General features: G+C 35.6%; 1 protein-coding gene across 1 annotated transcript in view; it reads left to right on the top strand.

Annotated features, from left to right (window-relative positions):
* Positions 1–15,516, top strand: part of CNKSR2 (connector enhancer of kinase suppressor of Ras 2) — a 97,070-nt gene that overhangs the window by 55,685 nt on the left and 25,869 nt on the right. Inside the window, exon 9 of the mRNA XM_032474604.1 lies at positions 143–689. Coding sequence (XP_032330495.1) covers positions 143–689 — 547 coding nt within the window. The remainder of the gene's footprint in view (positions 1–142; positions 690–15,516) is intronic.

Below are 15,516 nucleotides of genomic sequence, written 5' to 3'. Positions count from 1 at the left end.
GGCCTAACTTTGATATGTCTGAAAACTTGACTAGTCATTAACTCGAGTAGTAAATGTTACCTGGTGAAAATTGAGTACATTCCTTGGTGATAAGAGTGGTCTGTTATTTCTGTGGAGACTGATCAGAAGCTCCTTTTCACAGATGAGTTGTGCCAGTCCTTATGTGGAAGCAAAACACAGCCGGCTCTCCTCGACAGAGACCTCTCAGTCGCAGTCCTCCCATGAGGAGTTTCGCCAGGAAGTGACTGGGAGCAGTGTGGTGTCCCCCATTCGCAAGACGGCCAGTCAGCGCCGCTCCTGGCAGGATTTAATCGAGACGCCCCTGACAAGCTCAGGATTACACTATCTTCAGACTCTGCCCCTGGAGGATTCTGTCTTCTCTGACTCCGTGGCCATCTCCCCAGAGCACAGGCGGCAGTCCACCCTTCCAACTCAGAAGTGCCACCTACAGGATCACTATGGGCCGTACCCCTTAGCCGAGAGCGAGAGGATGCAAGTGTTAAATGGAAACGGGGGCAAGCCTCGAAGTTTTACTCTGCCTCGAGATAGCGGGTTCAACCATTGCTGTCTGAATGCGCCGGTTAGTGCCTGTGACCCGCAGGATGACGTGCAGCCCACAGAGGTGGAGGAAGAGGAGGAGGAGGAGGAGGAGGAAGGGGAGGCAGCAGGGGAAAACATAGGAGACAAAAGTAAGTATGTTGATGGAGATTCTTAGCCTGTATACACGGAGTCCTAACCTTTTCAAACTTCTTATTTTAACTAAGTAGAATTTTGTTTCCCCTTTTTCTTAAAATAATGGTCTTGTTACATAGGAAGTTAGGTATCCCTTGGTGTCCTACTTTCAGAACTTGAATAACTTGGGGAGAAAGAAAGATGAATAATGACGCCTTTATCCCAGGGCACCCACAACTAGAGCAGATAATTTTTTTCTTTAATTACCCATTTGCCTTGCAAAGTTAATGGTATTCATTTGGTTTTTTCCTCCTCTTATCCACTTTCTTCTCAAGTGCATGCATCATCCCTTTCGTCCACAGTTGTTGCCCCCTGAGTTTGGGTTAAGAAACTATAAATGCTTTAAGCAAGGTGTAAGCAGAACCTTGATTGAATAAGTAGGTGAATACACATACACACACACATACAATTCCCTTTTCCCTATTAGAAGATTGAAAGGAAAAATCCCGAAGAATTTTTCCCGAAACAAATTTTACACAGCGTTTCTATCAACTCCAAATAGCAGAATCTGTTTCTAGAAACCAGTTTGCCAAAAGCGTCCATTTACTTTCTTGCTATGTATGTTGATTGCAAAAGTCAGTTTATGTGAATCAGCTCTTGAGAGAAGCAAGTCAATTAAGTAACCCTCTGTCTTGTTGGCATTAAGAATATGTTTACTAGTTATCAAGTTATTTATCCAGTGTGCCATATCAAACTTCTGTTTATAACTAATGTGATACACCAGTCCAGAAACCCAGGCTCATTTAAGGGAAAGGTTATAACTCAGTTATTTTATTCAGAAAAAATCTAGCTCTGGCCAAAAGACTTGAATGTAAAATACCCCAAAAATCATATAGAAGAAATCATATAAAATCATTTGCATCTCTTTATTCAAAATGAAGTCTGGGTCAGTTAGTGCAGGTGACCCAAGCCGGTGCTGATGAAACCACAGTTACTGTTTGGTCCCACTAGGGCATTAGACTTCTCTTTTTAAAGAATACAGACTGTATCCTTCAGCCCATTTCACAGAGTATATGAGACTTTGATTAAAGGATATATTAGTGTAAGTTCTTCTTCACAACTGAAAAAACAACTCAAAGCTTATAGGTTACCAGCAGATCAGGGACCTCATAGCAATGTCTAGCTTGGCTGATTTAAAATGTAGGTTACTTCAGAGATTATTAACAAGAAAATACAGTGAGCCTCTTCTACTATCAAAATATGAGTTGCTTATAATAAAATTCATATATTAAAGCAGTTTCCATGTAAAGTATATTTTAGCCATGATCTCCATGAGCGGCATTATAAAAGGTATACTGTTGGTTCAGGAAAGGTGATTACCTGCCAAGCCCTTGCAACATTCATATTTATTAGAGATTATTGAAGTGTCTTGTGGAGGAAAGATCTAGGAGCTGTGTTAGACCTCTGTAGGAGTTCTGGAAAGCACAATAATACATTTTTAATCTTAAGATGATTAATAAATTATTTTCTAAAACCTAACTAACCCTAAAGAAACCTCCTTTTGATTGTCATTCAAGTGCTGCACAGCTGCTCTAAGTTTGTGAGGTTTATTCTCTATTCTACAAACATCTCTGCTATTTTAAAATAAATTGTGCTGAAATTAGGCACAACCCTCTGAAATAGAGAATCCTGTTCAGAACACATTCCGTCATTGCCATGGGCAGAAGTCATTGAAGTTGTCTTTTTCACTTAAGCTGGATACTTAGCAGTTCCTCCTGGTCATTGTGTAGGGAGGACTAGAAAGAAGAACATGTGTCCTCGGACCTGGACTCGCCCTTCCTTCAGGCTCCAGTAACCCACAGAGCATCTCTAGTTAGATGGCTTTCAATTATTGTTTCCTTGAGTGTCTGTTTTTTCTGTTTTGTTGATTGGGTGTATTTTTAGCCATACAGGTACACTCCTAAATCGGTGGCTTTTTCCTTCAGGTTCCCAAGTGAGTCAAGTGGACAGTTATTCAGTACTTTCCATCTTGTTCAGCAGACTCTTTGTGGAATAATTGCGATAAGGCAGAACAGCCCTAGGAAGTATGTCGGTGAACTTGGTATTGCACATTTTGTCTTTATGGTTCAATATTGTGGGGCAGTTCACACTGTTTCAGTCGGATCTGTTTCACTAATGGTGGCCATGCACTGTCTTTCAGGACCCCATTTCTTTCTGGGTATTTTTCCATAAATCTTGCCACTTGATGTATTAGTGTCCTTTAAACCATTCTCAACAGAGCAGTGCGTTTCATGCTTGCCTAGAAGATGCTTCTTACTTAATGGAATGTATGTTTGCCTTCCTAATGATGGGTTTTCTGCATTACTGTTTCTAATATTTAGGAATGTGCAATTTGATGAACACTTCATTTTGGAAACATCAGCTCTAAAATCAGTGTTTTCAAAAGAATCTTGAAGGTCTAATGAAGGCGTGTCTTGTTCATGACTGCCCTGTTGGCCATTAGGGATAAGTATTCCAGGCTGCTTATTCAAATCAAGCTTCTTGGTGTTATGTCAACAGAGCAAAAGTTACACACGGGTAGGAAGCTGTGGCTATCCCATCAGCCCCAGGCTTACAGAGTGCCCTCGACACGGAGCGCTCCCCATGCTGCTGCTCGGGTCAGCAGGCTGCCGTACTTGTTAGAATCAAAGTCTGGCAGCAGTGTGTTACTGTGTGTCCTGCTCAAGGCCAGCATGCAGTGTGACCTACTAAAATGAATTTTTGCTAATCAGGTACAGACCTGTAGAGGAAATAAGTTTCACGTCTGTAGCTTCAAACATTATTCTCAGTTTGCCAAGAAATTAAAAATAGGAAGTATCAGGCATGTGAACAGATGGAACAGTGGGAGAAAATATGAAAATATAGCCTATCTCCTGCTTTAAGGGTGAAGAATTATGTCATCAACCAAACCCCTTTCATGATATCTATATTGTATATAGTGCTTATGAGTTTATAGAGCACTCTAGGGAGCAAGATGTACCTAAATCTGTGACATAGATGTTTTTTCACTTTCTTTGTACATGTGCAATTTGGCCCTGCATATGAGGTGTAAATTTGGTCTTCTTTTGAGCATACTTCAATCTATGTTCTCATGGCTGAACTACCTTTTGTCTTATTTTGAAATTCTGTTATTTAACTGAGTCATACTGTGATTTTTCTCAGGCTGAACTCATTTGGGTCTAAAATGGATGATACTGAAAGTACACAGATGAGACCTGTCTTGTTTTCCTTTGACTGAAAAGTCAGCTTGCATGTTAATTATCCTGACCTACTTCACTGGCATTTGGGAGAAGACAAGTAATTTCCTATTATCCCAATTAGCAGTTTCGAAGCTTACTGAGGTATGAGCCTTATAATAATACCTCAGTGAAATTAAATTATAAATTATGTCAGCCTATGCAACTTTCAAGGAGTGTAGATCATGAAAAGTGTGGGACAAAATATAAAGATATTGTATTTATTCTTTATTTAGAAATCATCAGCCGTAAGACTAAAATATGGTTTTGGTTAATGCAGCTTGAAGTTCTGCTTCTAATAGCTCTTTCCTTTGCCATGCTAGGCAATTTAGATGAGGTTTTTGAAAGCTTTATCCCTTAATCCTGCTGATTTCCCTTTTGGCAGACATTCTTGTTGCCTCCACGTACTCAATGAAGTTACAATGTGCTCTTTTTCATTGTCTTAGAGATAGCCTATCAGTATTCTTACTTAATTTACACCTTTATTTGCTTGGTCTTACAAATCTAAAGCAAAACCTAGGGGTTTTTTTAGGAGGCTGCAGATGGGGTGGCTAAAATGTCACCTAATAGCTACAATATGCATCAGGTTATCTGGCCAAGATACTTATTGATAATTTCAAAATGCGATCTGCCAAGAAATGTGTTTTGAAGTTATTTTTTAAAATCTACCATCTTTTGCACACCGTTGGTAACTTAAGAGCTGCACAAAATATGCAGCTCAGTGGCCTAGTATCTTAAATTATCTAGGCAGAGAGGCAAGATAATGACTACCAATATCGTGCAGAAGATAGATTAATCCTCTTCAATCATTTTAAGGGTCCTAGAGTAATTTCCTGAAGAGTTTCTAAAAGCCATGAATTTTATTTTTAAGAACATTCAGGTAGGAAGTGTGTGGGCAAGGGGAAGATATTCCCAGAATACAAAATGTGTTAAAGGAAAAAAAGGAGCAAGTTGAAAACAAAGAAAAATGTGACAGCACTTTGTACTGTTTTATTTATTGTCAAGATAACTTATGCTCAAACACAAATAATTTAGAAGAGCATAATCATCAATAATATCTTAAATTATAGTTCAGGTCTAAGGAGAATAGATGGAAAAGATATATAAGCAATGTGAATAAAAAGACATGCACTGAAGTCAGAGAAGGAATAGCAGAGAACCTTAAATATGTCACTTTTGTGAAGTTTAAGGACAACATTCTTGGCTGGTTATGTAACAAGTATATCTGGAAAGTAGTAAACAAATATTCTCTTACTGCCTTATTGTCTGATTTTGAAGAAAGACTATTAGGGAGACATAAAACACTAAAGATTGGATAGAAAGTAGAATGTAGCTATAATTCTGATACTGGTTATAGGTTGAATTTTTAATCACACCTCCCTCGGTTTTTGGCCTAAATAATGAGGAAAAGTTAATTATCTTAACTTACAGGAACTTCAGAGGTTGGGTTGTTCTGGTATAAATTTCATGGCTCTGCAGTATCAGGATTTAGTTAGTTTTTCTGTAATGCCAGCAGCTCCAAGCATCACTTCTTATAAGATAGCATCCAAAGAGCCGAAGACTAGGTCATATTCTTAGTCCTTTTTGTAAAATCAAAGAAAACTCCCTGGATTGTTCCAGTAGACTTAGCCCCAGATTTCATTGGCCAATGTTGCATCACAGGCCATGCCTAAATGGCAGGGCAAATGGAATGACTATGAGTAGTTTAGACTAACCTTGATTTGTTTGTAAGATCATAAAGAAAAGAAATGTGCCAAACTGCTTAACATTACTATCTACGTGAGCCTCTCTACTATTGTGTATATCCTCAATATATTTGTTCAATCAGTGTTTCACTCTTTCAATGTATATATGCAAACACACACCCCAGATCACATCACATCATTAAAAATCTTGGCCCTAATGAAATGTTAGATATCAGAAAGGGAATAAATACTATATAGCCCTGAAAATATAGCAAATTAGGTATAATTATTGATTTTTGAAATGAATAATCATGTTTTCCTATAAGCACTAAGTGGTCAGAGATTAGAATACAGTCTCCGGAGACATTCCTCGATTCACATCCTTGCTTTGTCAGACTACCGCTTTCCAAGTGGTGTGACTGATGAAGTTATTTATCACCTCTAGACCTCAGTGTCTCCATTGTTAACTGATGTGGTAACAGTACCTACCTTTGGAGGTTGTATGAGGATCAAATGAGGTAATGCCAGAAAGTACTTAGTTTCCATTTGTGACACACTGTAAGGTTATCCAATAAAAGTTTTATAAGTATATAATTTATGTAGATTTCATTGCAGATTTGGATTTAGACAAAGAGGGCAATTACAATACTTAAATAGTGAATTAGTCTTGGCAAACCTCACTAAATAACATTTATCTGACTACATGACCTAACTTTGCACAGTTCCAGCTATTGAGTTGAACCATATGAATTGCTGTTTTTGTAGGTCAAAATAATGAAATATCAGCAATTTTGTATATCTCAACACAATATATTAGCTGTACTCTGGGAGCTAAAATAGAAATGTCCTTCATTTCACATTCTTATCACTCACTATTCCTTTCCTTTTTGACTTTGGACATTTGGGAACTCAAAAGAAACTTTGTATTCCAAATAGCAATAACCTTATATATGTTTACTGAAACATGTGTTTATAGATCTTTCCATTTGGGTTCACATATTTTCCCCTCAGAGAGTCCTACCCTGAAAACCCAATCTGACCCAGATGCCCTTCCCCAGCATACCATCACCACTCATCCTTGGGTATGTTACTCTGTTTTATATTCTTCACAGCTTTATCACTATGAGTACAATATCAAATATTGTTCACTGATTTATTTTCCATCTCTACCCACCAGAGTATAAGTTTCTTAAGAGCAGGGATTTTATTCCTGTCTTGTACACCCAGTGCCTAAAAGAGTATATGGCCCATAATAGGCCAGGCACTATTGGATGAATGAATGAGTGAATGAATGAATAATCTAAACCCTTTTATCACCAATTCTTTTCCATTTTATTATATAGTAGTTAAAACTAAGGTTATTGTTTTATTTATTATGTGACATGAGACAGGAATCAAAACATTGCAATATTCTTCATTTTGGGTATTTTATAAAGGGAAGGACAGGACTGCATTTATTCAGCATACCTTCTTCATGCTGGGCACCACAAAGCTAGGATACTAATACCTAGATTTACTGCTGTTTATTTTATGACTGATTTATAGTCACTTTCTCTATGCTGAATCCATTCTCTTCCTATTTTCCTCCCATTTCAAAGATGAAGGCTGCAAGAATATGACATGTGAGATAAGCAGTTCTTCCAGCACCCCTAGACAGATGATTTTCCTACCAAAATCTGCTGCCTATAGAAGGAAGATCAGCCCCCTCAGAAGTCACCCACCACCTAGCTTCATCCTAATTCATTTGTAAAACATGTTGAAATTGCAACTTGTAGTTTAGTGAATAACCAATAGCCTGCATCAGCCAGGAAAATAGTCTCAGATGTGTTATAGTAAGTAATAAAGCCAGATTCAAATGGTGGAAGAATGAATTCTAGATGTTGCAGCGTCATACCAGCAGAAGATGTGGACAGATAAGAATTAAAGCTCACATAGAAGGATGACAGCCCCTCACCAGTATAGGTAAGATATGATTTACAATTTGTTTTACCAAGAAAGATAAGTAGTTTCAACCACACTGCTACTTGTTACTATTTTCACACATCAAAAAAAGCAGAACAGTTTCTTCAGATCAGTGGTGGCCAGTTTCTCAGTGGAGTTACTTCTAGCTTATTTTATGAGACCCTGTCATAAAGGAGTCTCCTTTTTCTCCCTCTACATATGAAATCTTCCTCCTATGGTTACCAACTACTGGAAGATAGTAGATTAAGACGTAATAGCATTGCACCATAAAATACACTTTAGAAGTTTTTAAATTTCCATACATGTTTTTATTACTTAACTGAAAAGTAGTAACTTGCTTATTGCCAAACTTGCCAAATACATACATACATACATACATACATACATACATACATACATAAAATGATGATGAAAGTAAAAAGCAACCTTCTCTCCTTCTTAGTCTTCAGAGGTAACTTTTGTTAAAAGTTAAGGCTTTAAAAATTCTTGTATTAATTTGTTTTTTTCATGTATCTTTTTCCTGATACTCAATGCAAGTAGAGAGGTGAAGTATGATTTAGTTGGCTTTCAGTAAGAGAATTGCCTCAGAAATTTTCATATTGTAACCTTAGTTCATAGTATAAGCAGCAGTCTCGTGAGATCACTAACCTCAGAACCCAGCCCCAGTCCCAGCATATACCACCCTAGAAAACAGCAGCAGTTACCTGTTGACCATTTCAAAAATGGTAGAGGGAGAAATGTGAGAGGAAAGAAATGACAACGGCTATAAATGAACACCTACACTCCCCACACACACACTCATACTCATGTGTCAGAAGCTCCTTGCCTACCTGCCTAATGCCTTTAGTTCTGGATCACTTTTGCCCGCCCTTCTTTATGGGAATCTTCCAATAATGTCAGCTTACCCCAAAGCTCTGTGATGAAAACAGCTAAGCCAGAGCCAAGTGGCTAAAAAACATAGCAAGTCTAGCCTTCAGAAGCCAGGATGTAGAACTCAGAGATGGGTGTCTGGTGGTCAGAGTTTTTTACCTGTGGCTTTGGCTTTAAACTGTCTACTAAACCATCTCCATTACTTCCTTTTTCCGTTGTTCTCACTAGTTCCATTCTTCTGGTCTCATAGACTTTCTTATGTTTAGCCATAGGCACCTGAGCCCTAATATTTGGTCTTAATAGCTCAATCTATTACACTCTGAAATTTTTCCTTTAATGCAAAAATACATTAATATGTCATCCAATAAGAAAAAAGTACCTATTACTATATATTTTAAATATATAAGTGAGAGTTGGTCATTAAAATTATTTTAATATTTAAACCTCATCCTTGAAAACTTCTAAAAGATTCTTGTCTCAGGTATGTAATAAGAAAATTTCATATATGTTTGTTTCTATTACAAACATGGAGTATGCCAATAAAATCAACTTTCTAGGTTATTTCACAGAAATTGTAGAATAGTTGAAAATAAAAGTGACAGTTATTAAACTCATGGATTCATTTTCACACTTATAAATTCTTTAACATTCTTAGTCATTCCCTAATATTTCAATTTCTAAATTTATTTAGCCTACTAAGATGTAAACTGAGCCTCCATATTGTACTTTGAATTTGCTATATCAGTATATAGTCTAATTAGTTCTAAGCATGTATTCATTCATTCAACAGACACTTATTGTTTGTTTACTACATGCCAGGTAATATGTTAAGAGTATATCTGGCTCTTCCATAAATCTACTTTACAACAAGAATTTGTAAATTATCTTTGAAAAATAAGAAAGATCTTTCTGATAACATGATACAGAGCAAATAATTCAAAACATGCATCCTCTTTGCTTATACCAATAATTTCCCCTAGTAACCAATTGATAATATTATTAAAATGATTCTTTGAGAGGTAGCACAAGATACTCTGTGTTCATTTTAAGGTGTTTATCACTTGTGCAAAATTTATAAAACTGTTTAAAATCAGATGAGATTACTTTTAGAGCTATTTCTGATTTCACTCATTCCTTAAACAATATAGTTGGGGAAAATATGTTCTGGTTACTCGGATATACTGATTAACTCAAATCAGATGTCTAAACTCTCCATTGGACCCTTTTTTGGAGTTTCCACATTGGTTCCGTGGCCACTCTGCTGGACTTTAAGCTCCACGAGGACAAAACCTCCTTTGTTTGGGACCTCACCCTATGTATCTGGCAATTGGTTCATATCCTTTAATAACTTTTTATATAAATTGGTAATCTAGTGAGTGAAAAATAAGTAAAAATAAATAGATAAGTAAGTAAATAAATAAATAATAAATAAAAATCTCCATTGATTTCTCTGAAATTAGGAAGTATTTTCTCATTCATCAAAGAAGTATTAATCTATGGTCAATATAATATACAGGCCGTAATATTATACTGACATATAGTATCACACTGAAATAATACTATGCTGACCACAAATGAATATTTCTTTGGTGACTGAGAAGATGCTTCCTAATTTTATAGTACAACTAATACAGTATTTGATTGTCAGAAAAACCTATTAATGTTAGCAGAGTACCAAATATGGAAAATTATACTGTTTTTAATGTCTACTTAGGGAAATTTGAACTTTAACATTTTAAACAGTTTTTTACTTCCTTCCACATGTGTAATACCATATCTTCCATGATTTTGAATCTGATATATTTATTGTGCTATTTCTCTCAGTAAATCATCTATAGAATTTATTGACTTAATACTTAAGATCCATTCATTTAAGACCTTGAAATTTTCTTATCCATGACTTTATTGGTTCCTTTAGCTTAATTTTTTCCTTAAATATTGTTGTTGTTGACCTAACTGAGAGTCTATTCTGTAACCTTGTGAAATAGATATTTTAAAGCAGTCATTCACTTTAGGATTCTTAGTGAGAGAAAAATAGCCCATAACTTCAATATCACTGAACTTAAACTTTACCTTTTTTCCCCTAGCATCTCTGCTGTTTTCTCCTTGTTCTTTAACAATGCCAACACACGGGGGTTTTCTTTCCTTTTCTAAAAAGAACAGGGAGGAGGGACAACTTGGAATCTGGGCTTCAGTACCACCCATTGCCAACCCTGGCAGCAAGCCCCGCCCCTCACTTTGCACTCTATTGTCTTCTTATACCCTATGTAGTTGCTGGGCAGCCATCTCTTGATTTAGCCTTGTGGTTCTAAGGCTCATGATGATCTTTTATTAACCTAATTAGAAGGATTGTGCCTCAACACTGGAGGTAAGAAAGATGTTTACCATTCCAAAAATAATTCTGTACCAATGTTGAACATCTTTGCTGAAAAATTAAGTGAACTTAATTTTGAAATCTTCTTTAAATGTATAACACCTTTTTTTTGTTTGTTTGTGTAACTGAGTGATATCTTTCTGGTAAATACTATAGAACCCATTTTAAATGATATACATTAAGGTAAAGAATTCATTTAATAATAGAGAAATTGTTTTTTATTGGAGGAGGAATATAACATGTGCCATGCTGTATGTAAATATGCATAATAATTAGCCATCTCACCACAGAACTTAGAGTTTTAAGTATTTGTCCTTTTATTCACTTGAAGAATTTTTGTTGAGACTCTGCTTGAATATTTTAGAAACTTATAGCTTACTGCCCCCAAAGACAGGGCATTCCATGTTGGACAGCTCTAGTTTAAGAGTTCTTCCTTATATTGATACAAAAGCTGATTTCTTATAAATTTCCTACTCATTACGGATCTTGACATTGCAAATTAGAAAAATACAGAGCAAGTATTTGAGAGACTGACATGCAGAAGAGGTATGAGATAGTCGTTGAAATTCCAGAGGACATAATAGGTACAGGGAGGCTGATTTTTAGATTGATTCGGGGGAAGCATTCCAGTGATTGCATTTACCCATGAGTGAAATAACTGTTCTTTGTCAGTTTAGAGGGCTTCCCGTTACTCAGTGTTTAAGAAGGAACTGAAAACCAGCTACCAGACAGGGCTCCCTGAGCTAGCAGGACTGTTGAACCTGATGGCTTCTTCTCACTCTAAGGTTTTATGTTTCTCTTCAGCATAAGGGCCTCACCTTTGTTCTGTTATGTGCTCTGCACAATGTACATGTTCAAAGCTATACAGTGGAATTGTGTTATCAAACATAGTTTGCGTTCTCATCTCTGAGCTGAATGCATGTAATCAGCTTAACTTTGTAGCCTATGACATGACTAACAGACAACTTACTATCCTGGTTACCCACACCTGTACGCTTTGTTTCTTTATCGTGTCCCCATGCCAAGTGAACTGGAACTGTTACAGTGATTGGATACCATATTTTTGTGGACATGATTACATTAGTTTTAACCTACTCACTGTTGACTCATATGATGCTTTTATGTTATCAAATATCTCACACTTATTTATTTCTTAACCTAAATGCAACTATTTATATTTATTTCTGTTTAAGTTTTAAGTTCTCAGCTTTTTATCCAGCATTGTTCAGTCCTATTAAGAAAGTTTGAACTCAGAGCAGAAGCTGCCACCTCTGAATCTGTGATATTAATATTCCCTCCTATTGTTGAATAACTCACCAAGGTTCTAAGTATCCTTTCTATGTTTTTAACTGCTTCATTGAAGAACATTTTTAAAGAAAACATTTTAAAGAAAAAAGGAGCAGGGACAGAGCTGCGAAGCATTTAATCTGAAATTTCATACATTAAACTCATTCAGTCATTCATAATCTTTATGCAGTCCATATTATAGCATTTTATTCACAAGGACAGCATGCAAAATTTCATCATATGTATGGCACAGTGCCCTTGGCTTTCCTCTTGTCTCCCAACCTAGAGATACTGTCCATGGGGGAAAAAAACAGTTTAAAATGCTTCATTTTTATTGAATACATATTGGTCCTTTGATTAAAATTTAAAAATGAAACTCCTCCCAATAATAGTCTGTTCTAACACTTTACTGTGTATCTATATCAGATTTATCATTGTGTTCTCCGTACAACCCATGCTGGCTTTTGTTTGGATAAGAGAACTCTCTCCTTAAACGGAAGTCTCAGGGCATTCTGATAGTGGTCCTAAGATAATTTCCAAAAGGTTCATTCAGTCCTAAAATTATTCTGCTAGTTCAAAGAGACCACAAAGTGGATCTTATTAGTCCCTTATCTCAAGAAGCATGTCTTTTAATTTCCTAGTGTGAAGACTTCTTGCAGGAGAAATATCATTGAAGCCATATGCTTCTACTTTTTGTCATTATTTTTCCTTTAAAAAAAATTTTTAAAGCTCTTTCTTCAGCATTTTTACAAGCCTCAGCTGAACACTTGGTTTCCTGGCACTCTTCTTTCAAGCAATTGATATTATTTTCCACTTGTTCATTTCTAGTAGCCTCTTCTTCCATCTTTCATAGAAATCCTCCTTAAACTAAAGCTTTTTCTAAGGAATCTCCCTGTAACTATCTTCACTTCATTTGCATTTCCTTACCCTCTTTCATTGGGATAGTTTGTGTTTGTATGACTAGAATTTAATTTTCTAAAACTACTGATGAGTCCAAATTTATATTTGTCTTTCTAAAGTTTCAAAACCATATTTCTTACCATGTAAGGACCATATCCAACTATATGTTTTCTCTCCTCACCACTAGAAAAAAACAAAAACAAAAACTTCTTCTAGTTCCCTTCAGGTCTAGATGCCAGTTCCCTGTTGTTCAGTGTTAAGAGTCCAAATAGATTTTACTCATTTCTTTATATTTTTGAGACATGGAATTATCAGGTTTTTAATGTACTCAACGATTACTTACAAGTATTAATCTCATTTTTAATGAGTTAAATCCTATAGTTAGTATATTGGTGACAAGCAAAAAATATTGGAGCTCAGGTTATATGGTTTTATATCTTTTTATTTTCAGAAGATTTCATAGAAACTGATCCATCAGGTTTTTTTTTTTTAATTCAAATAATTGGAAAACTGGAGCTATAAAAATTAGGTTACTTCATTAGGACAGTTTGCAAGATTTTTAACCCTTTGTTCTTGTATCTCTCAGTCAATACCAGAATGTGCCAAGGTAGAGTATTAAAACCATACAGACATTGGCTGCTTGTAGAATCTAATAAGAGTAAGGAAATAAGAATACCAAAGATTTCTAATAACTTCTTTTTTTGGACTGGAGTCCTATACCTGATCAGCCATATTCCTTGGTCAGTTGCATTCAGTGGTTCCTAAGAACTAGTATTTCTATACTGTAACTCAGCTCACGTCCCCTATCAATTGTAGCTTCAAATTATAGAAACAAGTTGCATTAAGACCGCTTCATGTTAAGCCTGTTTATATAAAATAGTAATGTCTTGGTAGTTAAAAAACTTTACTACCAGTTTCTGCTCTAAACAATTTATGGGGTGACCTTTTCGTTCTTCTTTTATTAAATTATGTTGTTATAATGTATCCAGGGCTAGACATGTGCTGCATATGTATAACAGACAAAGATATTTCTTGAAGGTGATCTCTTTTATTATGATTTTTAGAGAATACATGGTAAGATTTCATAATATGTGGTTTAATGAAAAATGGTATTGAGCTACCTTGTCCATGTTCCTTGAGATTTTTCACACGTAGCCAGTGATATACCTCTCTCATCTGAATAATTAACATAGCTGATGCTAAAAATTAAAAAACAAACGAACCAGATTTAGCCCTTTGAAAATTACTTTGCTGTAGTTCACTAAGCACATGTGTATTAAACAAGGTTTATAGTATATACTTCATTGTCATGGAGCCAAGATTAAATAGATGCTAAATGAAACTATTTGGGGGATTTATAGCTTGCAAAATACTGTATACTGTTGGAAGAAGAAGGACACAGGTGTCCAAAAATTGGTTTCTGGTCAATTACAATATGGAGAATAAAAAAGAGAGTGGAATAATTATTCTATAATTCCAGCTAAAATTTAGCAATTCCATCTATTACTTTGAGCAGTGAGTTGATAAATGACTTTTGGGCTTTTAGAGTTTAATATGTATACCCAACAACTATAATGAGACAGTCAAATTAATGAGTGACTCACTGTTCAAGCATCAGTAATATTTCTGCTGGCAACTTCAAGTCAGTCTTCAGTTTCTGAAATATATAAGGAAGTCCTATGCATTACTGATATTCAGAACTATCTTTTTAGTTTATTGAGATACATAATTGACATCAAACGAGGGGCTTTAAGCCAGTTAAACTATTTTCACAGAATGCAGAACTATTCTGTTTCACACTGTGTCTTAAGTTTTTTAAAAAAGAAAAAGAAGGGGAAAAGACATAATGCAGTTTGTTTTACTTGACAATCAAAAGCCTGCTAAGCAGAGCTTGGTTATCATCCCAAAGGTGAATCATAAAAGCAGTCATAAACTGGGTGTTTTTAACAGGTCATATATCTGACTAATGACTAAACACTCAAGAACATTTTATTGTATTTGAATTTGAGTTTAGTGGCATTAAAGTGATGAGAATTGTGCCTATGAAGTTATAATTCTTATGGTTAAAGAATAGGAGCAATCTAGAATCCTTTTCTGATGTGAAAAGGAATAGACTGCCCTTAAGTTTTCCATCATGGCTTATTCCATTCATTTCCAAGTTAAGTAGAATTATGATGTATTAATTTATCTCCCCAACCAAACTTTTATTCTATTCATTGATCAATTACTAAAACCAGAACTTGTGTTAGATTTCAGATATCTGACATGCTTGTATATTACCTCCAATAGATCATAACTGAAGTGGTTATTGCCCAATAAAATGAAAGTATGAGTGATATAAGCCATTAGATTTGAGAAAGGTAGAATACTGATTCCTATGTTATCATTGTTTCTAATGAGATGACTGAATCTTTAGAAAAGCCATTTAATTGATCCAGTGATACTATAAGAAATCAGATCTTTTTAAGGGTTGGAGAATGCTTTTTATTCA

Source organism: Camelus ferus, chromosome X, assembly GCF_009834535.1.
Source record: "Camelus ferus isolate YT-003-E chromosome X, BCGSAC_Cfer_1.0, whole genome shotgun sequence".
NCBI classification, from domain to species: domain Eukaryota; kingdom Metazoa; phylum Chordata; class Mammalia; order Artiodactyla; family Camelidae; genus Camelus; species Camelus ferus.
Note: the sequence above shows the minus strand (reverse complement) of the source record. Positions and strands in the feature narration are given on the sequence as shown.